This window comes from Nesoenas mayeri (genome assembly GCF_963082525.1).
Source record: "Nesoenas mayeri genome assembly, chromosome: 24".
Classification (NCBI taxonomy): domain Eukaryota; kingdom Metazoa; phylum Chordata; class Aves; order Columbiformes; family Columbidae; genus Nesoenas; species Nesoenas mayeri.
In genome coordinates, this window is record NC_137546.1 from 5,533,057 (window position 1) to 5,556,585 (window position 23,529).

A 23,529-nucleotide genomic window follows, 5' to 3' on the forward strand; every position below is an offset into this window, starting at 1 on the left:
GAGCTTCACCTGTATATATTTTAAACACCTGCAGCACAGCTTGTTCCACTAAAACATTATTCAAATTCTAAACGGTACTAGATTTAAATTTACACCCCATAAATCTCTTTTGGAGGTGTACTTACAAAAATAAGTTAATCAAAAGCAAGTAATCACCCTCACAGTTAATACTAACAAATCCTTTAGGAAAACCATACATGGGTAATGTTTCCTTTAGAAAGCAAGCCTGGTAACACAAATACATCAAAAAGGTTTTTATTCCCGGCATTTTAATTCTTATTTTACCTCATCAACAGCTGGCAACCAAACGCTTTCATATCCAGCAGATTGCATTCAACTCTCAAATAAAATTAATAACTAATGGCTCCTTACGAAACAAAGCGAACAGCAGAAAATTCACGGCAGAAAATGCAAAAGGAGCTGGCTGTGCTGTTAAGCTCCCTTAAAGAAAAATAAAAAGAAGCAAAAAGGTTTTACACTAAGTCCAGTTTTAGCAAAACCCCTTCCCTTTAGCCCCGTGAAAGAGTCTGACCCCATTTTTGTTTACAGGCCCCTCTTAAGTATGGAAAGGCCGCAAGGAGGCCTCAGAAGAAATAATCGCTTGCCCTGCGCTCTCTTGAGGATATTTCCAGAATAAAATCACTCACCAAGGAGAATATGAGGGTTTTAGTCTCCTCAGAAAGCCCCCGATTCCTGGGGGGTTGTTGTTCGCAGTCGCCGCCCCCACAACACCAACTCCAACACGGTTCAGTGCAGGCGCCATTTTACACCCCGGTCGCATCTTCTGTGGCCATTTCAACACGATCCAGAAGCTTCTCTGACCCGGCAGCTCCTTGTCTGGGGACCTTGTTTTATTGAGCAGGGGATCCCACCCCTCCTGCCCCCCTGGGCAGGGAAACCCCCCTTTAATGGGCTGGAGACACAACAAACCCCGGCTTGTTAAACATCCTCCAACACAGGATTATCACCTGCTGTTCCTTTGGCTTTAATCCTTCCAAATTGCTGAGGAAAAAAACCCCACAACCCTCCCTTGGAGGAATTAAGAGGATACTAATATTGCCTGTTATCTGCAGGGGGTGTCCCCCCCAGCTTTATTTTGCTGAAGCCTTTTTATTCTTGGTGCAAACACGTTTTTAGGAGATGCAAGCAGGCCCGGCTCAGCGTTTGCCACACGTGCAAGGGGAAAATCAACCAGAAATGCAGCTGCATTTCGAAATATCCCTCTTTTTTAAATTATTTCCGTTGCTGCAGGGCAGCACGTCCCTCTGCAACACAGCCGGGTTCAGCACCCACCTGCAGCAGGCTCTGCACCTTGGCACCCATCCTGCTGCAAGCAATCCTGCCCCTTCTTTTAAAAAAGCCTTTCCTGTAAAAAATTCTTTCATTTTTTTTTTAAAAAAAGACTTTACGGGAGAATCTATATCTTTTTATTTGATATTTATTTGATATATTTTGCTCCCAGCTCACTTAGAGCCAGAAAAGGCTGGAAAAACAGCTCTGCGTCCCATCTATTTCTAAGCAGGCGGCGCTTGTTAACCCTCCGCTTTTGCACGGATTTGCACGTCCAACCCCAGCGGCTTCAATCGCATTCAGATCAGCAAAAAGGGATGAGCGAAGGACACTGGCTCCTTGAGTTGTGAAAGAGCAGATTTAGGGGGTGAAATGATACTCGTGGGCACGGTTGCCCCAAAAAGCCCCAAAAGGTGCAGCATCCCAGCGCCCAAAATCTCCTCCAACAAGCCAGAGCAATTAATTCTTGATGTTTTTCCAGCCCAGCTGACCTGGGAAAGCAGAATTTTTCCCAGGATTTAGGAGATACCCCTTGCAGACTGTCCCAAATTGGATTTTTTCAGGCCGATAAGGAAGCTCGTAACCTTATTTAAAAGTCACTTTTGCTTGTAATGGAGGCACTTACCCCTCAGATACATCATTCGCCTCGAGTGGGTTTTATTACCGGTAATAACTCCCGGAAAGTTCTCAACAGATGGGGATTTTATTTGGTTAATCATTGCTGTTTGAGTTACAGCAGGAAAGGCAGCGCTGGGTGAATGGCACTGGGGGCCGGGACCCCAAACCACCGGACAGGGGCATAAATTAGACATTCAGCAACTTTCCTGCCATTTTTATGCAATTGAGGACGACACAGAGGAGAGAAAATGCTGGTTTTTCCTACCCAGCAGAGCTCCCGTTGCAGGGAAAATAAGAAAAAAGAGAATTTATTTTTATCTTTTTATTTATTTTTGTTTTTCCCCAGTTAAGCTCGTCTCTCTGAACTCGTCCGCCCAGGAATGACAATTACCAGCCTATTCATTTGTGTGTTATGGCCAGGGGATATATATCTGTATATTTATATATGCACAGGGGGAGGTAGTGCTGCATAAGCCTTTCTCTTGCTGCTTTACATGTGTAACCACTCCTCAGATATGCCTTTTTTTTAATAAAAAATCCAGCCGATTCCCATGTAAACCCGCGGGGAACACGTGCGTGACGGTATTCTCACCACCGCTGCGGAATGACCTGTTAGAGAGCAGCGTAGGGAAAGGGAGCTGGGGGTCCTGGGGACAGCAGGGTGACCATGAGCCAGCACTGGGCCCTTGTGGCCAGGAAGCCAATGGGACCTGGGGTGGGTTAGAAGGGGGTGGTCAGTAGGTCAGAGAGGTTCTCCTGCCCCTCTGCTCTGCCCTGGGGAGACCACACCTGGAATCTTGTGTCCAGCTGTGGCCCCTCAGTTCCAGCAGGACAGGGAACTGCTGGAGAGAGTCCAGCGCAGCCACCAAGATGCTGCAGGGAGTGGAGCATCTCCCGTGTGAGGAAAGGCTGAGGGAGCTGGGGCTCTGGAGCTGGACAAGAGGACACTGAGGGGGGACTCATTCATGGGGATCAATATGGAGAGGGGGAGCGTCACGAGGATGGAGCCAGGCTCTGCTGGTGACAACCAGGGACAGGACAAGGGGCAATGGGTGCAAACTGGAACACAGGAGGTTCCACTGAAAGATGAGAAGAAACTTGTTGGGGGTGAGGGTGTCAGAGCCTGGCCCAGGCTGCCCAGGGGGGTTGTGGAGTCTCCTTCTGTGCAGACATTCCAACCCGCCTGGACACCTTCCTGTGTAACCTCATCTGGGTGTTCCTGCTCCATGGGGGGATTGCACTGGATGAGCTTTCCAGGTCCCTTCAACCCCTGACACTCTGGGATTCTGTGCGCTGCAAAAAGCGGGTTGGAGCCTCTGCCAATGCAAAGCCCGGCCCAAGAGGGGCTTAAGGGCCAGATCCTGAAGAATTTGCATTAAATCAGGTGAATTTTGGAGGAATATATCCCAAATTGAGGCTTTTCATAAATATCTATGTAATTATAGATGTGTATATATCAGCTCTGGGCTTCTTGCCCCAAGCAGGGTGGGGGATGGACGGGATGAAAGCCTGACCCAAAATGAATTTATTGCTGTAATTAAGGTCTAATTAGTGCGAAGCGTGTCTTGGAAATGAAGAGATGGGGTTGTAGTCCCCAAAAAAAGCAAAGGGAGAAGTGGAGCCTTTTCTGCCCTGGAGCTGGGGAGGGGGGAGCAAAAATTAAAAAAGAAATATAACCAGAAAGGATTTGAATATCTCAATTCCTCCCATGCCCAGCAATGGGGAAATACCTGGTCAGGGAGAAAATATTAACCCCAAAGGGCTTCACCACTGGCTGCAGCAAGAAAAACATTGAGGGTCGGGTCTGGTTTGTCAGGCAATTCTTTTTAAGCAGAGCTTGGCAGCCACTTGTTGTGTCTGATGGAATAATTTCCACCCTCCGGCCACCGCGATTCCTCAGGACTTAATAACCAAACACCTTCCAAAGGACATTAACTTCAGCCCCTGGAAATATTATTCTCCTTCCCTGCTGCATATATATCTATATTTTTACATATATATGTATAAATATAAAATATATAATGAATATATACACATTATTTGAACACAGAGCAAGGAGCATCACCAGGGATGCAGCACCCAATGCAACCCCCCAGCCCTCTCCATCCTCTCCAGCTCCTTCACCCTGCGTTTCCTGCAGCAATTTAATTACTTGCCTCTTTTAATTGCTCCTTTCAAGGCAGGTTTCTCTTCCCAAATCTCAAGCGAGCCCGTCTTCAGAGCGGTCCTGCCTTTGCAGCTCAAAGCAATTTCTCCTTTGCTCCTTTTCCACCCCCAGGCTCCCACGCTGCTTGTTATGATGATTATTATTATTCGCAATTTATTTGTATTTCTTTTTTTCTTTCTACTCGCGGCTTGCAAGGAGTCGGAAAAACCCAGGAGGGATCCAACCAGCTTGATGAAAGGTGATGGAGAGGAACGATGGGCACACAGGAAGGGAACTTTGCTTGTGCCCCCCAGGGAATAAGCAAGAGGGAAAGCTGATTTCCCTTTGCCACCCCACGGCTGGACCACCTTGAAACCTCTCAGGTTTGTTTTCTGCACCAAAATATTGGTGGAAAAAGAGAATTTCTTCTCCTGTGGCTGCAGACAGCTCAGACACCTCATAACCCACATTATAACCCACATCTATTAATGGGATGAAATTCAGCAAGGCCAAGTGGCGGGTCCTGCCCTTTGGCCACAACAACCCCCTGCAGCTCCAGGCTGGGCACAGAGTGGCTGCAGAGCAGCCAGGCAGAAAGGGACCTGGGGGACTAATGGACAGGAAGCTCAACAGGAGCCAACAGTGTGCCCAGGTGGCCAAGAAGGCCAATGGTGTCCTGTCCTGTATCCAAACCAGCGTGGTCAGCAGGACAAGGGCAGTGACCCTTCCCCTGTGCTCTGCACTGGGGAGGCCACACCTGGAGTGCTGTGGTCAGTTCTGGGCCCCTCAGCTCAGGAAAGAGATTGAAGTGCTGGAGGGTCCAGAGAAGAGCAACAAGACTGGGGAAGGGACTTGAGCACAAGCCCTATGGGGAGAGGCTGAGGGAGCTGGGCTTGTTTAGTCTGGAGAAGAGGAGGCTTAGAGGTGAGCTCAGCACTCTCTAGAGTACAAAAAGCCATGAGCTCCTCGCCATCCTTCCCATGGGCATCCCGGATGTTCGTGAGGATGCTCGTGGTCCTTGGGATGCGGGATGCTGCACGGCTGCTCCGAAAACTCCACAACCCCGCTGTCGTGCAGCTGAGATGGGGGGAAAACTTGATCAGCAAAGACTTTAAGGGCAAAGAAAGAAAAACCCAGCAAAGCACATTTGATGGCTAATTAGGAAAATACTGGGAAAGCGGCACAAGGCGGATAATCTTGGCTCCCCGGCAGCAGGGGCCGCGCCGTCCCATTTCAAGGTTGAGCGGCCGGGAATATCAATCTGATGATTGTAATACTACAAATGAAAATCAAATTGAAGGCGGTTAGAGGAACGCATTATAAATTGATTTAGTCCTCGGACAAGTTTCCACCTCCCTGGCTCCGGGTTTCTCTTCGGGGACAGAGGAGCTTTGGGTACCAGAGATGCAGGGGACGGGCTGCATCCTTTTGGCCATTTTTCCATCCATCCCACACCATTTCGGGGGGGAGAAAGAGCATTTTGGGGCTTCATATTGATTTTTGAGGATGTATATTAACCCTTCGGGATGCTGTTGTTGAATCAAGGGAGAGAAAACATTGACACGAGCCAAATCCGGTTACAAAATACTGCAAGGAAACACGCTGATTCCTACAGGATTTATTTCCATGCTCCCAAAATTTATTTCCCTCTGGAAACCACGTGTACTCAGCTCCCAAAACCAGGGGATTTTGGTACCATTATCCTCGATTCAAAGTCAAAAAAAAAGGGCTATTTCAGCAAAACCCCCATTTTAGCGCAGCCGGCACCCGCTGAGCGCTCCCAACCGCTATTCCTGCATCTCCGAGTTGCCCCAATATATACAGATTCCTTCTTTATACAGGTAATAATATACATCATATTTATATATATATTATATATATATATTCACACGCAGACACACAGACGCCTTCGGTTGAAGAGCCGGCACCTCCAAAGCCTGCAGGGAGGTCACCGCTCCCACCGCTAAAAATATCCCCTCTCCCCATGCACAAAGCTGGTTTTGGGGGGACAAAAACACCCCATAATTCAGTTTTCTCCTCCTTAAACCAAGGGTGATGTACCCAGGGCAGGACCACCCCCGGCAGCTTTCGAGTGGTTTTCTGAGGTAGGTGCCAGGTGGGTGGGGGGTCCCGGGTGCTATAGCATCAAGGGGAGCTGCCAGATGAGCAAAGTGCTGTCAGCATCTCCCCCCCGGCGCGGCGATTCGGGGCTGAAGTTACGGTACCCCCGACCCCCCGAAATGATGGCGACTGAGGAAATCTCCTTGCGGGGGGCGTCGCGGGCACAGGGTCGGCTCCGCACCCAGATATCGGGGTCGTCGGCCATCTCGTAGATGGAACCGTCCTCCTCGGTGTGCGCCGGCGCGACACCCGCGGGCGCTTCCCGCACCGACAGCAGCTGCCCGGGGAGGTGCGAGGTGGATCGGAGGCGATATTGTAATAAAATCCCTTTTTTTCTCATTTCTCGAGGCGGGGGGCCGTCCAGTTCAGGGGGTTTCTCATCTTCACCTTCCTCTTCCTCCTCCTGGTCGCCTTTTAGCACGTCGGGCGCCAGGGTGCTCAACGCCACCGCCAAGAACTCGACGGGGCCACCGTGGCCGTTGAGGGACACCATCCCTTTTCCTGGCCAAAAGAAGAAGAGTTTTGTTAAAACCAAGCCCCAAAATAAGGTTGAATCCACATAGGGAGGGTGTTTTGGGGCACTCACCGGTGATTTTGGGGATGCCCTCCAAGCGGGGCACGGGCAGCAGCACAATGATGCCCTGGTCGGTGCCCACCCAAAGCGACCCCTGGCAGATGAGGAGGCTGGTGACACGGACGTGTTTCTGACCTGTGACAAAAAGGAAAAGGATGAGGGATGATTTTGCAGCAGCATCTTCCCATAGAACCGATAACCAGTGGGTTTATCATGAAGAACACTCTCCAAAGTCCCCCCAAAACCAAGCAGCGTATTTGCACACAGATCTCCATGCCAAGGAGAGCATATATAACTAAATAAAAAAAGGAGGGGGGAAAAAAGAAAGAGAAAAAGTGAGACTTCTAATGGCAAATGAATATTTGATCGCCGGGACTTAGCGCTGCGTGGCGTCGGACTCGGCGAAGCAATATATCTGCAACTCTGGTTTCTCCGGGAGGACTTTATTAATGACCTGTCGAGTTAAAAAGGATGAGGGAGCGCGAGTTCAAAAACGCATTAATACCCAACGCTCGCTCGCCCGGAAAGAAAAGGAAGTGATAAATATTTTAACATGCCCTTAAAAAAAGAGGGGAAAAAAAAGAAAAAGCGACTTACATGAGTATCGCGCTTATAACTAATTACGCAATTATGTCGTTCGGTAGCTGGAACAAGGCGGTAGACAACCTGGCAAGCGCGGGGTGGGTGAGAGCAGGATGGGTGGATGTGGATGGGAAACGGTGCTGGATGGGGGAAAATGGGGTGCACAGGGCAGTGGCCATGGGGTGCACACATGGGTGAGAGGATGGGGGGCAAGGATGCGTACAAGGAGGTGAAAATGGGGTGCAAGGAGACGAAAATGGGTGCAAGGATGGGGTGCAAGGAGATGAAAATGGGTGCAAGGATGGGGTGCAAGGATGCGTGCAAAGAGGTGAAAACAGGTGCAAGGATGGGGTGCAAGGAGATGAAAACGGGTGCAAGGATGCATGCATGGGGATGAATAGGTGGATGCACACAAGGATGCACAGAAGTGCGAAAAACGGGGCGCGTGGATGCACGGGTGCAAAGGTGGGGTGCAAGGATGCAGGCGCGTGTGCAAGCACGGGGTGCAGAGGGGCAAGAAAAGGATACGCGGCTGCAAGCACACATGCAAATATGGGGTGTGCGGATGCAAAGGTGGGATGCATGGATGCACACACAGGTGCAAAGATGGTGCAAGGATGGAGCGAGTGGATGGATATGCGCAGAAGTGGGGCGCACAGATAAAGTACAGGAGTAGAGGTGCAAAGATGGGGTGCATGGGTGCATCTCCTTGTGAAGACAGGCTGAGAGAGCTGGGGTGCTCAGCCTGGAGAGGAGAAGCTCTGGGGCGATCCTATAGTGGCCTTTCTGTACTTAAAAGGGGCCGATGAGAAAGATGGGGACACACTCTTCAGCAGAGGCTGTTGCGACAGGACAAGGGGTGATGGTTTTAAACTAAAGGAGGGAGATTCAGGATGGATATCATGAAATTGTTGGCCCTGAGAGTGGCGAGAGCCTGACCTAGGTTGGCCAGAGAGGTGGTGGATGAACCATCCCTGGAGACATCCCAGGCCAGGCTGGACGGGGCTCTGAGCAACCTGAGCTGCTGAAGATGTCCCTGCTCATGGGCTGGGTGAGCTGGGAAGGTCCCTCCAACCCAAACTGTTCCATGATTTGATGATCCTGTGATGCGCATGCAGCTGCAGAGATGCCACCAGCTCCATCCCCACCATCAACAAGCAGAGACCCCAGATGTCCAAGCTCAAACCTTTACACAATAAATTCCTCGTACAGTTCCTCTGCAAATCACAACCACAAACCCAAGCAACACATCCAGGGGGTGCTGCCCCAACTCGCCCGTTCGTTGCAATGAAGAAGTGAGGGAAAGCAGAACTCACCGGGCAGGACGAAGGTGGTCTTGGTGGCGATGTTGATCTCCTGCAGGTGCTCCAGGGTCTCGGTGTGGAAGAGGCGGATGGAGGACCCTGAAGAAAAGGCCATCCAGACGCCGCTGCCCGCCTTGACCATGTGTGTGACACTGGCGCCCGCGTCCGGGTGGGCCTCAAAGGTTTGCTGCCAAAATCGGGAATTTCAAAAAGAAATCAAAGGGTCTATCCCTAAAATTGCTGCAAAGCTGCACAGGGAGGGGACCAGAGCGACCAAAAACCAGCCCCAAAGCCCAAGGTGGGACAAGACCTTCCTGCTTCCCTCCAACCCCAAAAATCAGCGATAAAAGGCTCAGCCCCTCCTGCAAGAGCCATTTGGGGATCAAAAATGGGCCCATCTGCTTCCAGTTTTCTCGCTGGAGCGTTTCCCCATCAGACCCGGGATGCAAACTGCAGGAAAAAGACGCCTTTTTGCATCAAAAATTGCCCTTGCTGCAGATTCCCACAATAAAAACTCACATTAACACATAGGGATTAAATCATTGAGGGAGAAACCTTCATGCAGTAGCTTCGCCTGCATCTCTTCTATGGCTTTGAAACATTTTTTTGCCTTAAAATTTGCTTTATATATTAAAAGAAAGAGGAGCGGCTATTCACCCCCTTCCTGAAATGACCTGCAGAGTGCATCTCCCCAAAAACTCACACAAAATTGAGGCAGATAGAGACTTTGAGGCGATTTCCCCACCCCACGTGGGGTTTATCCCCTGATGGTTCATTCCAGGCAAACCTCATTACACCTGGTACCATTTACACCAATCCTCCTGTATCCCTGGATATTTTTTCCTCCTCCATCACTTTTCTTCTGCAAAAATTCCCACCCGGCCTCTGTCATAAATAAAAATCAGAGCCTGAAAACGAATCCAGTCCCCGATGCATTATTCATCTCCGGCATCGCCGTTAGGCTGGATTTACGACAGCTAATACATGCAAAGTAAGTTTGGGCACTAAATGTGAAAATTAAAGGTGGGAGAAAGGGTTTTTTTTAATAAAAAATAAAATAAAATAAGGGACTTGTCAACATTTTCTGTTTAGAGAGGGAGATGGTTCAGCATCCCCCTCCTATGAGGGAAGGGACCCAAAAGTGATGAAAAGCAGCAAAGCAGCAAAGCAGCAGCAGTAAAGGTCATTGCACAGGCAGGGGTGTGCGTTATGAGGTTCGAAGTGCTCCGATCCCCCCAAAAACCCACGGTGGATGTGACACGGGGGGTCCCGGTGCTGCTCCCTACCTGTGCATGGAGGCTGGTGGCATCGAGGACGGTGACCTGGTTGTCACAGCTGGCCCACAGCGTCTCGTCCAGTGTCAGGAGGACACGCACGGGGTCAGTCCCCACGGCCAGGCGGGCAGGCTGCTCCCCCACATCCCACAGGCCCCCTGCAGCGCAAACGGGGGCAAGAAGATGCTCAGAAAGGAGGATTTTTTAAGGAAAAAAGCGTTTTTTGAATAATGAATCCCAGAATGTCAGGGGTTGGAAGGGCCCTGGAAAGCTCATCCAGTGCAATCCCCCCATGGAGCAGGAACACCCAGATGAGGTTACACAGGAAGGTGTCCAGGCGGGTTGGAATGTCTGCACAGAAGGAGACTCCACAACCCCCTGGGCAGCCTGGGCCAGGCTCTGACACCCTCACCCCAACAAGTTCCTTCTCATATTTAAGCGGAACCTCCTGTGTTCCAGTTTGCACCCACTGCCCCTTGTCCTGTCCCTGGTTGTCACCAGCAGAGCCTGGCTCCATCCTCCTGACACTGCCCCTTTCCATCTTGATCCCCAGCAATGAGTCCCCCCTCAGTGTCCTCTTGTCCAGCTCCAGAGCCCCAGCTCCCTCAGCCTTTCCTCACACGGGAGATGCTCCACTCCCTGCAGCATCTTGGTGGCTGCGCTGGACTCTCTGCAGCAGTTCCCTGTCCTGCTGGAACTGAGGGGCCACAACTGGACACAAGATTCCACCCTAAGTAACTGTGAACCCCTGGTGTCCCCAGCGCCACCTCCGAGCACCTTAATGCCGCAAGCAAAAGGATGCGAGGAGCTTGCACCCCGTATTCCAACCCCCACAAAATGCTTTGCCCCCACGCAAGCAGCTTTTTAGCAGCACTACCTGCAACACTCGGGCACGTTCCTTGTCTCAAAAGCCAATAATTCACCCTTTTCTTTTTTACAATTTATTTGCCCTTGAATTGACCCTCCAGAGCTGATCTAGTGTCTCTATGAACCGCATCCAGGCTGGACTGGGATAAATTCACCACCAGCGGCAGCTGAGCAGCTTCAAGAGATAATTGTTCTCCTTTTCTTATTCCAAATGCCATTTTTTTAAAATAAAACCACAAGATCCGAGGGCTAAAAAAGCCTTTTGGGTGCTGGTACCTCTGCTCCCACCAGCAGGAGTTTACAACCCGGCCACCTTGCAGCAGATCCTCATTTTCACCTAAAAATCGAGCTATTTCGGGAAAGCTTTTGCATTCCAAAGAGATGGGGATAAGATTACAAACCTCACCCCGCAGCCCTGCCAGCAGCTCGTTATTTTCTCTGTGCATTTATGCAATTGAGATTAAATTAAAGCCGCTTCATTAATTGGATTGTATGGTTGCTATAGGGTGGGAAAGGGGAGGCGCAGCACCCCAAAATTCAATTTAAATGGCTTTACTGACTCCGATCTGGCCTGAGTGCTGCTCGCTGCGGGTTTTCTGAGTAAATGAGAAGGTTTTGTCCAAAAATAGGCCAATGAGGCACATTATTTGAGGCTCTTTCCTACCCTCTAGTGATGAAGCAAAGGTATTAACAGCCCAGGCGAGCAGTCAAGTTCCAGCCTTGGGCTGAGCCAAAACCAGGGAAATGCAACCCAAAAATGAAGCTAATAAAGGAGAAGGGTCTTGCATGAGTGGGGTTTTGGTTTATAGCAGCAATAAGGTGATTGTTTTTAAGCTAAAAGCCCTGAGTCCTTGTGCATCGCGGCCTCGGAGCCTTCCCTGGGTGCAACCACCCCCCGAGCAAACCCTTTGCTACATATCACCCCCTTGCCAGGACTGTTTTCTACATATTTTCCCCCAAAATCTCTTGCATTCACCCTAGCAATGCAAAAGAACATTTTAAAAATAAGATAGCACTTCTTAAATGCAAAATAGCATTTTTAAACCCACCCTGGGCTACAAGAATGTTACGGATTAGAAGGGACCTCGAAAGACCATCTATTCCAAATAAAGTGAAAAATGGTGCTTTTATCACCATTTTAGCAGCCAGCACATCTCGCTGGCTCATAGAACTTCCCAATCCCTATTTTTTTTAGGGTGTCCTACCCAAAATCTTGTCCAAAAAGGCACAAGGGCATGTCCTTACCGTTATTCCTGGGGTAGGCGGCCACGGTCCCATCCTGCAACCCAGCAAACAGGAACTCGGGGCTGTGCTTCAAGCAGAGGACGGGTTGCATGCCCGGACTTTTGCAGGTCAATAAACACTGCGTCCCCGTGTCCACGCTGCCATAGACCACGATGCTGAGGGGACAACACGGGGGGGACAAGATGCAGGAGATGCTGGTGGTCCCCAAGATGCTGGTACCCAAGGATGGATGGATAGGATGGACGGATGGGATGGAGAAGACATGGACTCGCCTGCCCTCCCCGCAAGCCCAAGCAGACAGTGGGGACAACAGGAGGGGACAAGATGCAGGAGATGCTGGTGGTCCCTAAGGTGTTGGTACCCAAGGATGGATGGATGGAAGGATGGAGAAGACACAGACTCATCTGCTGTCCCACAAGCCCAAGCAGATGGTGGCGACAACAGGGGACAACACATTGGGACAAGCTGCAGGAGATGCTGGTGGTCCCCAAGGTGCCAGTACCCAAGGATGGATGGATGGATGGGGAAGACACAGACTCACCTGCCGTCTCGCAAGCCCAAGCAGACAGTGGGATGTGGGGACGTGGGGGGTTGTTCGGTGGTGGATCGGGGTTCCCGGGTGTCCCCATCGTCCCCCGCCTCGGGGATGTACTCCATGCACAGCACTGGTGATGCCACCGGGAAGGATTTCACCGTCCGCGGCACAGCGCGGTTCAGGGAGAAGATCTCCACCTGCCCCCCTGCGCCTTCCTGGCCGCCCCCAACCTGTGCAAGGCAGACAATGGGTGTTATCCCCAGCCAGTATGACCCAAACTTGGGGTTTTTAGCCCCGTTTTGGGGTTGTTTTGCTCACCCAGAGGTAGCCCTGTGGCAGTGAGGTGCTGACGGCGGAGAAGCCCAGCAGAGAGGATTGCACGGGGTTGTGCACCGCGGCGCCGAGCTGGGGGAGAAACCAGGGTACACAGGGGGCAGAACACCCCCAAATTAACCCAACACACGCCGGGTAACAGTGCACACCCCAAAAATCAAGATCCAGCCAAAGCCCAGCTTGTATTTTTAATTTTCCAGGCTGGATTGTGTGAATTTCTATCCTTGCAACCAGCTTGGTGACCCCAGCCCATCCGCTGTGGGATTTCTGCCTTTTGCCCCAAAAAAAGATGGATGTAAAGGGGCAGGAGGTACCGGGGGGGGGTTGGAGAAGAGGTTGGATGTGGTTCTTACCTGCAGATCGAGGGCTTTGGAGAAGGCGGGCATGTGGCAGGAGAGGATGGGGCACCAGAACGGAGCTTTGCTCTTCTTATCTTCATCGGGACAGAGCCAGCCCGGCTGGTTCTCCTCCCCTGCAGCCAGCGGAGAGGTCAGATTTGGCCAAAACCGCCCCCCAGCATCTCCCCCTTTCCCAGTGGGACCCCAAAATTAGTAATTTGGGGTGCAGAGTCCTCATCTCCAACCCCAAAATATCATCATCTGTGGACTTGGGGAACATCTCACCCCTTTTCTCCAAACTATTGCGTAGTGCCCAGCCAAGCAACTGCCTCAAGCAGCGGCAAAAACAGCCCCAAACTCAAATAATATATATGTTAAAAGGGGGAAAAAAACACACCCTAATGTGTTTCTTCACATTAGGCTTTAATGTGTTTTCATTTCTAACTCGTGGGTACAGGATTATCCCCCAGGCATCCCAGATTTTAAAAAAACCCCAAACAAATACATAAACTGTTAAAAACAAGAGAATCAAAATAGTTGCAGCCCAGGGGGATCTGAGCACTCAAATAGGGTTTCAAATGATGGTTTTTTGCTTTCTTCCATTAAACTTTTTGTTGTTGTTGTTTCTGCAGCAGCTGGTGGATTTACATAGGGACAGGGGTGGGGAAGCAGCAAGAGGGTCGGCTCCTCCTTCGCTTATTCATCCTGTTCTATGGAAAGCTGCTGAGCCCTGCCAGTGAGAGCAGCAAAACGCAAAGCGTTTTGAGGCAGAATTACCGATTCCCAGCATTTTCCAGCATACAAACCCCCAAAGTGTCCTCCAGCCCCCTGCTCTGAATTTTTTCCCCTGTCCTGTTTTGTGTCAGGCTGCTCGGAGCAACACAAGTCATAGAATCATAGAATATTTTGGGTTGAAAGGACCTTCAAAGGTCACCCAGCCCATGACAGGGACATCTTCAGCAGCTGAGGTTGCTCAGAGCCCCGTCCAGCCTGGCCTGGGATGTCTCCAGGGATGGTTCATGCACCACCTCTCTGAACAAACCTGCTCCTGACTCCCAAATTTGGCTTTTCAAAGCCAGGGTGAGGGTGAGCAACACGCTACTCACGCAGTCCTATCTTGGCCAAGTGCAGGCGGTTGACCCAGGAGATCTTGCTCAAGGGGTTGGGGGTGATGAACACAACCATGACACTGATGGGGCGGCCGGACCTGTGTAGGGAGAGCATCACCAGGTTGATCTTCGGCCTCTTCCTCCTCCCCAAGGAGGGAAGAACCCACCCGTGATTCATAAACTCACTTATCCGGCTTCCCAGGCAGCAGGAGACGGAGGCGGCACTTGTTGGCGGAGTGGATCTCCTCCTCCTTCACCTTCATCATCCTCTGCAAGGCCAAGCACCAGTCCTGGGCCACTGTCATGTTCAGGTTCTGGAGGAAAAACTCAAATCATGGAAGAACCTCCAAAACAAGCCTGATTCATCCCCAAATTTCACCCATGGGGTTCAGGAGGATGAGGATGGTGGTCCCTGAGGAACCACATGGTTATTGCTTGTACCCAAATCATGAGCTTGCCCGTACAGAGGTACCTGGTAGGTGCCATGCAAGGTGCTGATGAGAAGGGTGATCTGCTCCACCACCGCCAGGTCCTTCTGCAGGTCCTGCAGCTCCTGGAAGAGCCGCGGTGGCCCCAGGTAGACTTTATCTTGGGTGAAGAAATAAAGAAATGAGGACCATGGAGAAATTCTCCATCCCATTCCACTGCAACCAGCCCAAGGGTTGGGTGCTCACTGTGCGAAGCCTGCCCGGCCGGCGCGTGTTTCTTGGCCCCAGCATTGTGGATGACGACGTTGTCCTTGTCGTAGGCACCGCTCTCCTGTCCCACCTCCACCACCTGGACCTGCGGGAGGGCCGTGCTCCACTTCACCACGTATTTGGGACCCAGGGGCACCAAGCTGCTGATTTCCATCTGGCCTCTGTCGAGGGAGGACGCAAAAAAAGTCTGTCAATGTATCAGCAAGTGCTGCGGTTTGCTCTGCAAGCTCTTGGAAAGCGCATTTTGCAGCCCCACGCCATGCACCACTGCACGCCTGCACCCCCAAATGTGGGGCACACAACCACCGCAGACCATGCGCAGCACCTACCCCGGGTTCACCGGCCTGCAAGAGGGGAAAAATCATTAATAAAGTGGTATTATGGGGAGCTGAAGGAGGGGTTTGTATCATCAACCTCCACCAAGCCCGGGGGTCCTGGACCCCGCGCTGGCTCAGGGACCCAACAGCACCAGGGGATGGAGCTTTTACCAAAAGTGGGGGGCAAAGCAACTCCAAATCAGTTGGGTTCCCGCTCCAAAACAAGCTGGGATGGTTTTAAAAGCCCTTGGGGTCCAACGAACCCCAGTGAGCCCAAAATCGAGACAGGGAAGGGAGATGCTCGCTATGTCGCCACTTTGCAAAGTGATTTTTGGGGGCCTGGGGGCCACCAGCACGTACTTGAAGTTGATGTTGGCGCAGACCAGCATGTCGTTGAGGAGGAAAACCTTCCGCTCCTTGGACTTGATGAGCTGCCCCCGGTCTCCGTACACCGTCTCCGTCAGCGTCTCGCAGAGCAGGAGCTGCCGCTGCCCCGAGCTCAGCAGCTGCGCAGGGGATGGAGAAGGTGTTGGGGCTCAGCCTGGGGGCTTTTCTGCGCCTCCTGCCCCAGAATTTGGGTTGCTTTTCCCTTATTATTATGCCCTTATTGTGAGGATTTTCCTCCAACCAGGAGCACACACAGCCCTGAGCTCTGCAGAGACAATGCTCTGATGCAAAAGCCTTTTGCACCCTGTATGTCCAACAATGGAGACAGCAGAGCCGTAGAGGACCAACTTGACCCTTTTTCAGCCCTTTCTTGGGTCTCTTTTCATCCCCTGACCCTAAATCCCGATCTCAGGGCTGAGCTGGCGGGTGTCCCCCTGCGGTTTTTGTCCCCGGCCCAGGATGTGTCGCAAGAGCTTCATTTAAGGCTTGGTTTTGTTTTGCTTTCCACCAACAATTGCAAAATCAGGCGAGTGAGACAACATCTCATCCTCACTTTTCCCTGGAGGGGAATTTCCCCGTGCCAGCCTCCAGATTTGCTTTTACTCAACATCCTTTCAGCGTAAATGAGGATCCTGAAACAAAGAGGAAGCTCGAGGCTGCAAAGCTCAACACCCCATGGCGAGGATGAGGGCGCGAGGCCGAAGGACCCACCTTGTTGAGGCTGCTGCGGTCGCTGATGCTCTTGCAGAGCTGCTGGATTTCGGCAACTTGGTCGGCCAAACGCTTTTGCTCATTGAGCTTCTCCGCCAACGTCTCCAGCTCGGTGAGGGCCAGCTGGAGGGACAGACGGTCCGCGTGGCCCTTGGGGGTGTTTTTCAGCATGTCCTGGGATGTGGGACAAAAGACACCCCAAAAACCCCACATGAGACCTGTTGGAGATGCTACAATTGGAAGCGCTTGCAGCACCTCCAAAATTGAAGCTTGGAGGGTGATCCTTGGGATGGTCCCAAGATGCCAACCCAAAAATGTGTCCCTTGTTCAAATGCTTGCCAAAGCACCCAGCCTGCAAAAAATAGGGTGCAAAGGGAGGTGGGTGCAGGAAGACCCGCCCGTACCTGCAGGAGCAGGATGAATTGAGGGAACCTCTGGATGGGCTTCACCATCAGCCCGTAGAGCGTGACGCGGTCGGCACTGGCCATCTGCCTCTTCTACGGGGGGGGAAAGAGAGGCAAAAAAGAGAAGTTTTCACCCATAACAGTGACCGGCGGCACCACGCACTCGTGTTTGGGTGCTGCTGACCTTGAGGAAGTCGAGGAAGGCGGGTTTGGTGAGACAAGCCTTCTTGATGAGGGACATGGCGGTGGTGAAGTTGTTGACGTAGTCGCTGTAGACGTCCAGCACCATCGACTTGGAGAACTGGGGAGAGGGCGGGAGGAGAACCACAATGACACCTCAAAAAAATGGGGGGGGTTCGGCAAAGCGTGGGGGTGCTGATGTGTTTTTGAGGTGGTACCCCGAGTCAGGGACGCATCGCTTTAATCCTCCACACCCCACACTGCGATCATTGAGAGCGATCCAGGGGGTGGTTTAAGGGGTCCCCCTGATTTTTCCTCCTACCGAGGCCACGAAGAGGTCCCCAATCTTCTCTGCCGTGTCCCACTCGGCCACGCGGGAGGCGAGGGCGATCTGGAACATGGAGTGGCACTGCAGGATCTCCTTTAGCCGAAAAAACACCACCTGGCACTTGCGAGCGCTCAGCACCTTCGGCTCCATCTCCAGCAGCGGGTTCCTGTAATCCTGCGGGAGATGCTGGGGCATCAGCATCCCCTGCATCCCTGTGCACCCTCCAAAAAAAAACCCTTTAAGAAAGGGGGTTCCTCACCTGCAGGATGCGTTTTAATGAGTCCACGTAGCTGCGCTCACTCTGCACGATGGAGCCGAGGATGTGCCGCCGAACCACCTGCGATGAAACTGGGGCTCGGTTGTTGTCCCCCCCACCCAAAAAGTGAGGGTTTGGGGGGGTGAGGCGGGCACAGGGCACTGCAGAAGCGCTGACGCGACGGCATCGCTTTCTGCTGACTCGCCTTTTCCCCGGTTGCTCAATCACGGGGACAAGGGGAAGCTGTGACTCCCCCATAAGCCCCCAAAAATCAGCCATGCCCACCTGCTGCGGGCTCAGCCCCTCGGGCATGGGGCCCAGCTCTGGCGGCGGGTGCTTCATGTCGGAGACAGTGACCTCCAGGAACCCCGTGTCCTCCTCCTCCGAGTCCCCTGCAGGGAAAAAGAACTTAATAAAATGCCAAAATATAACAATTTTAGAGGTTTTTTGGTCTAAAGGAAAGCCCGCAACCCCAAAGCTGCTTCACTGGGATGATGCAGGGGCTGGATTTGGGTCTGGAGCTGCAAGCTGAGATGGACCCTCCCAGCGTTGCATGTTTGTCCCCAAGCTCCAGCCGCTGTCACCGGACACCAGGATGAGTCAGGCTGAGCAGGGACCGAGCCAGGTCCCCACGGGGAGGGGACAAAAAGGGTCCCTGTCCCCAGAAAACACCCTAATTGGGGGAAAATCGCCCTGATCCTCACTCCAAGGGTGGGCGCAAGGGAAAAAGAGGGGAAAAAAGCAGCAAACAAGCAGCACGCAGAAGAAAAAGGGGAAGGCGAGAGCCAGCGCCCGCCAGGCGGCACGGAGAGCCCTTACCCGAGGCCGAAGCAGCGGAGGAGGAGGATGGCGAGCGAGCCAAGACGGCGGCATCACCATAGCCATACGGGGACGGCCGCTTCTTCCACATGGCCGCAACGCCCCGTCACGGCCACCCCAGCCCCATCCCCGTCACCCTATAAATAGCGGGTACCGGGAGGACCGGCCGGGCGGGAGGGGAGGGCGCTGGCAGCCGGGTGACCTTTTTCCTTCCCTAATTTTGGCCGGGAGGATTCGCCACCCTTGGCCGCCGCCTCCCTCATCTCCTCCTCCCCATCGCCACGGATGGGATGCTCTGCAGGACCACAGGATGAGATGCTCCCCAGCATCTCGCTCTCAAAACCCAAAAAGCATTTAAACCCCCACCCCGGCGAGGCTAAAACAGCGCTGGGGACATGCAGCAAAGGCTGGGGACACACACACCGGATCCCCGGGCAGCCACGGCCGAGCCGTGATGCCGCCCGCCGGGATCCTACCTCCCCCGTGATGCTCCAGGGAGACCCTCGAGCTGCGGCGGGCGAGCGGCTGCTTTTCCGCCTCCGCCACCCTCCTCCTCCTCTGCTCCCCATCCCCTACACGACAGCAAGAGGATTAGGAAAACACCCCCAAAAATATACACATTTTCAGGGCAGATGCTGCTCTGCATCCAAGGAGGGCACCCATGGGTGCTGGAGCTGGGCTGCACCCTAAAGACACTGGAGCTTGGAGTGAGCTGAACTGACTGAGCTTGCACGGGGATGCCAAGATGGGGAAAAAATAATAATAATAAAATAAAAAAAGAGCTTAAAATGCAGAAAATAAATCAGCAAAAGGAAACGCTGAAAGCCATAATGATTCACGATGGAATTTAAAAAATACTCTCAAAAAGGCTTATATGTGACTCTCAAAAGGAAGGTGGGGGCACTCCCCGCTTACCCGGGGTTTCTTTGCGGTGCAGGAACGTCACCTTCCTCATCACGGCGATCTTGGTCTTCTCCAACCCGTCCTTGGTGCCGCTTTTGGCCGCTTTCATCAGCTGAGTCATCTGGGCAGGGGGACGAGAGGGACCGGGATGCTCAGGACAGCACCGGGACCCCATTTCGGGTCTGGATGCAGCGGCACCGTCCCCTTGGGGACATCCCTTCCAAAATTCATCCCCATTTTCCCACCCAGCACAATGAGGAGGAGGAGGATGAAGGCGGCCGAGGAAGGAGGATGCTCCAGCATCTCTCCCGCCTCCGCGGGGACGCAGCAGCAGGCGCAGGCAAAGCGGGAACGTGCAGCGAAAGCGAAGAGGAGGGAGGGGACAGAGGCACCAGCGCGTCCGTCCCCTCCTCACGGACAAGGTTTTACGTGCCAGAGAGCAAAAAGCAGGGCGGTGTTGGGGTTCCACACCTCAAATCGCAGCGTTTTTAGCCCAAGATGACATCGGCATCACTTTCCCAGCCTAAACTGGCCATAAATGGCCAAGCGGGATGGTCTGGGGCTGGGAAAGGCTTTGCGCTATGTTTCTACGCCTCCCAAGAATCTCCTTCCCCACCTGATTTCCACCCCATATCAGGGGGCAAAAAAACCTTCTCAGATCCATCTATCCTGCGGGCAACCTCGCTCGGTCCAAACGCCCCTTTGAAAAGAAAACACACCCCAAAAAACAAATGTTTTGAGCAGCTGGAGGATGGGGACACCAAGACAGATGGACATGAGAGGCAGCTTTGTGATGCTTAACTCAGTTTTTGTTTCTTCTAGGGGATAAAATGGGATGAATTCAGGCTGGATAAACTCCGGGAGGGTTGTTTTGGGGGGACAAGGGACGGAGGAGGGACAGTACCTTCCAATCGTACTTCTGCTTCAGCTCCTGCATGTCTCTCCCCCCAACTCTTAAAGCCAGGATGTCCCTCTTAGTCCTGGCGTATCTCTCCTTTAGTCTATTCAGGTCTGGAGAAAGCTGAGCCCAAAGCAAACCAGGCGGGAAGAGAAGGCAGAGGAGGCAGAGAAGAGATCCAGGTAAGCAGCCAAAAAGATAAATAAAACAAAAAGGAGGAGAAATCATCCCAAAGCAGCACGGTACAGGCAGCATCTCCCCAAAACCTGATTTTGCTCAAGCAACGAAGGGACTAAGCGTGAGGAAAAGCAGCAGCCGCGCTCCAGCGATGCCGAGATGCGAAAGGAAAGGAGGGGGAAAAAGGGGAAGGAAAAATAAACAAGAAATGAAACTCCCGAAGTTTCATGCTGGCTTTGCAGCGGGTTAACTCGGGATCTGCAGCATCTTCTGCTTCGGGAAGCTGGGCTTGAGGCTCTGGTGCCTTTAAACAAGCAAACACGGGGCGGACGGAAATAAAATAAAGATGAAAAGGTGAAGCAAAGCGTTACCTTGGGCTGGAAGGATGCTCTCTGCTTGGCCGGCTCGGCTTCTGTCTTGTTCTCCTCGCCTGAATCCTCGCTGTAGCTCTCGAACTCACTGGAGCTCCAGCCCAAATCCTCGCCGGCCTGCGGCCCCTCTCCGCGCTGCACCTCCTCGTAGATCAGGCTGCGTCCCGGCCCCACGCCTGCGGGAAACGGCTCCTTTCCCACCCAAAACAGCCATTCCCCCTCGCCAGGGACCCAAACCCCAGCGGTTCACCCAGGGTCGTCCCCCGTCCACATCCTCTTTAGGTTGTGCCTCGGTTTACCCGGCTGGGAAATGGGTTTGTGGGGAATTGGGAGCGGGGAAGGTCTCTCCCTACCATCAGCATCGAGGGGCTCGCAGGGGACATCGTCGTAGATCACGTCGTCTTCCACCGCCGGGAACTCGAAGCGCTCACCTTTGAGGGGACAAAAAACCCCCCAGGGACTCAGCTCAGCACCCAGGATGGAGAAATCCTTTTGCAGGTTGGTTCTTTTCAGCTTTTTAACCCACCTTGGTGGCTGTTTTTCCTCTTCCAGGTCTGGGTACCGATGTGGGGGTCACCTCCAGCCTCCCCATTGCTCACCCCCACCGGCAGCCTGCGGGGAAGGGGGGGGTCAGGGAGCACCTGGGGTGCAAACCCCCCAGAATTGGGTACAAACCCCCCAGAATCAGGTGCAAACCCCCCTGAAATGGGTGCACATAGGCCCCTCACCCCCCATCACCCCCCAAGGTGGGGGAAACAAGGGGGAAACGAGGGGGAAACGAGGGGGAAACGAGGGGGAAACGAGGGGGAAACGAGGGGGATGGCAGGGACAGAATTGAGCATCCCCTCCCAAAACTGCACAAAGCAACAACCCCTTCAAGTTGTCATGACCCCGATGGGGACACGTAGGATGTCCCCAGGTGGTGCACCCCCTTTTCTGCCCAAACAGCCACCAAGGTGGGTTCAAAAGCTGAACAGGGGTTCATGTCCCCCCCGCTCCATTCACACCTCTGCTGCTTTATGGATTTTGAGGGGTCCACGGGTTTTAGGGTCACAACACAAAAGAACCATAAATGGCTTTTTTAGCCTTAGACTACGTGATGCTGGAGGGCAGGAGGATGCATTGACATTGGGGAGCATGGGGAGGGGTCCCCATCCCTGGTGGGCGTCTTGCCACACTCACTGTGCCCTGTGTGTGTTTCACGGTGGGGGACAAACCCTCTTTGCAGCCAAATCTGCAGCTGGGGCAAACACCAACCCCCCTCAAACCCCCACCCCAGGGGGTTCCCTCAACCAAGGTCAGGGGTTCGCCAAAAGGGGTACCCACAGCCCCCCTAGATTGCCAGGGTGCACCCGCAAACCCTGTGATCTCCTGCTTGTAATAGGAAGAATTTGGGGAAACTGAGGCACAACATGCCAAATGGGGGAGGGACAGGGGACACCCAAACCCCAAAGCTGTGTTTTCCCCTTTGAGGCACTCAAACTCCCTCAAAATCCCCTCAAAACCCCACATACCCTTCCTGGGTCTCCAGCACCAGCCCGTCTGCAGAGAGGAAAAGCAAAGAGAAGCTGCATTGGCACCCAGCGGTGTCACCCAAAGGGGACATGATGGGGACACCGGGGACACCCAGCCTGCCCTCTCACCACCGCTGGAGCTGGCAGGTCGTCGCCTGCGAGGGGGAGCCTGCAGGATGACGTCCCCCCTCGGCTCTGCCGACGAATCTTCCTCCTCCTCTTCCTCCTCGCTGTCCTCGAAAGTGAAGGCTTCGCCAAGGTCTTCCTCCCCGTGGGGACTCGGGGTGGCCAGGGCGAGATGGTCACCTGCCAGCAGGAGCTCTTGTCACTTGGTGTCTCCTCACCGTGCTGTGGTACCCCAGGAGGGATGCAGGGATGCAGGGGAACAATGGGGGACGAAGGGGGCAGGATGGGGGAACGATGGGGGATGCACAGGACAAGGGGGCAGGATGGAGGCAGGATGGGGGAACGATGAGGAATGCACAGGACAAGGGGAAAGCATGGGGAAAGCATGGGGAAAGCATGGGGAAAGCATGGGGAAAGCATGGGGAAAGCATGGGGAAAGCATGGGGAAAGCATGGGGAAAGCATGGGGAAAGCATGGGGAAAGCATGGGGAAAGCATGGGGAAAGCATGGGGAAAGCATGGGGAAAGCATGGGGAAAGCATGGGGAAAGCATGGGGAAAGCATGGGGAAAGCATGGGGAAAGCATGGGGAAAGCATGGGGAAACGAAGGGACAGAATTAAGCATCCCCCCCAAAAACTGCACAAAGCAACAACCCCTTCAAGTTTTCATGACCCCGATGGGGACATGTAGGATGTCCCCAGGTGGTGCACCCCCTTTTCTGCCCAAGGTTAGGTGTCCAAAACGAAAAAACAACCCCAAAATGCAGCTCTGGCGGGTTGTCGGTACCTAGTGCAGGGTGGGGGGGCAGCTCAGACGAAGCCATGGCACGGGGGTCCCGGCTGCTTCGCCTCGGCCCTTCCCCGAGGCTTTCCTGGGGGAGAGAGGACAAGAAATGGGTTGAGAGGGGAGATCAGCCCCCAAATCCATCCCTGGGCGAGGAGGCGACGTGAGGAGGCGCCCAGGGGTGATGGATCCCGCTCCGGCTGCTGCAAAGCCTTACAAGGAAGCAGAAACGCTGCCCCCGGGGCCAAATTTGCACAGAAAATCCAGCCTGTGCACAAGAAATCCACCCCGTGCATGGAAAATGTATCTCACGAGTGGCAA

The 23,529-nt window shown here is 53.1% G+C and overlaps 1 protein-coding gene across 1 annotated transcript; it reads right to left on the reverse strand.

The window, feature by feature from the left end:
• Window positions 1–6,191: 6,191 nt before the first annotated feature.
• Window positions 6,192–23,278, reverse strand: ARHGEF10L (Rho guanine nucleotide exchange factor 10 like; the record flags this gene model as incomplete). The annotated part of the gene is made up of 28 exons (XM_080358994.1): window positions 23,212–23,278; window positions 22,429–22,605; window positions 22,300–22,327; window positions 21,312–21,397; window positions 21,139–21,216; window positions 20,786–20,961; window positions 20,244–20,360; window positions 19,352–19,460; window positions 18,913–19,008; window positions 17,903–18,009; window positions 17,621–17,698; window positions 17,356–17,535; window positions 17,038–17,154; window positions 16,854–16,946; window positions 16,450–16,623; window positions 15,712–15,857; window positions 15,011–15,195; window positions 14,809–14,924; window positions 14,523–14,650; window positions 14,334–14,434; window positions 13,243–13,361; window positions 12,875–12,961; window positions 12,563–12,786; window positions 12,022–12,176; window positions 9,922–10,067; window positions 8,648–8,822; window positions 6,762–6,884; window positions 6,192–6,676 (listed from the first exon to the last, which is right to left on the reverse strand). The coding sequence occupies exons 1-28, from the start codon at window positions 23,246–23,248 to the stop codon at window positions 6,192–6,194; spliced, it is 3,843 nt and encodes a 1,280-aa protein (XP_080215120.1). The 5' UTR covers window positions 23,249–23,278.
• Between the last annotated feature and the right edge of the window lie 251 nt (window positions 23,279–23,529).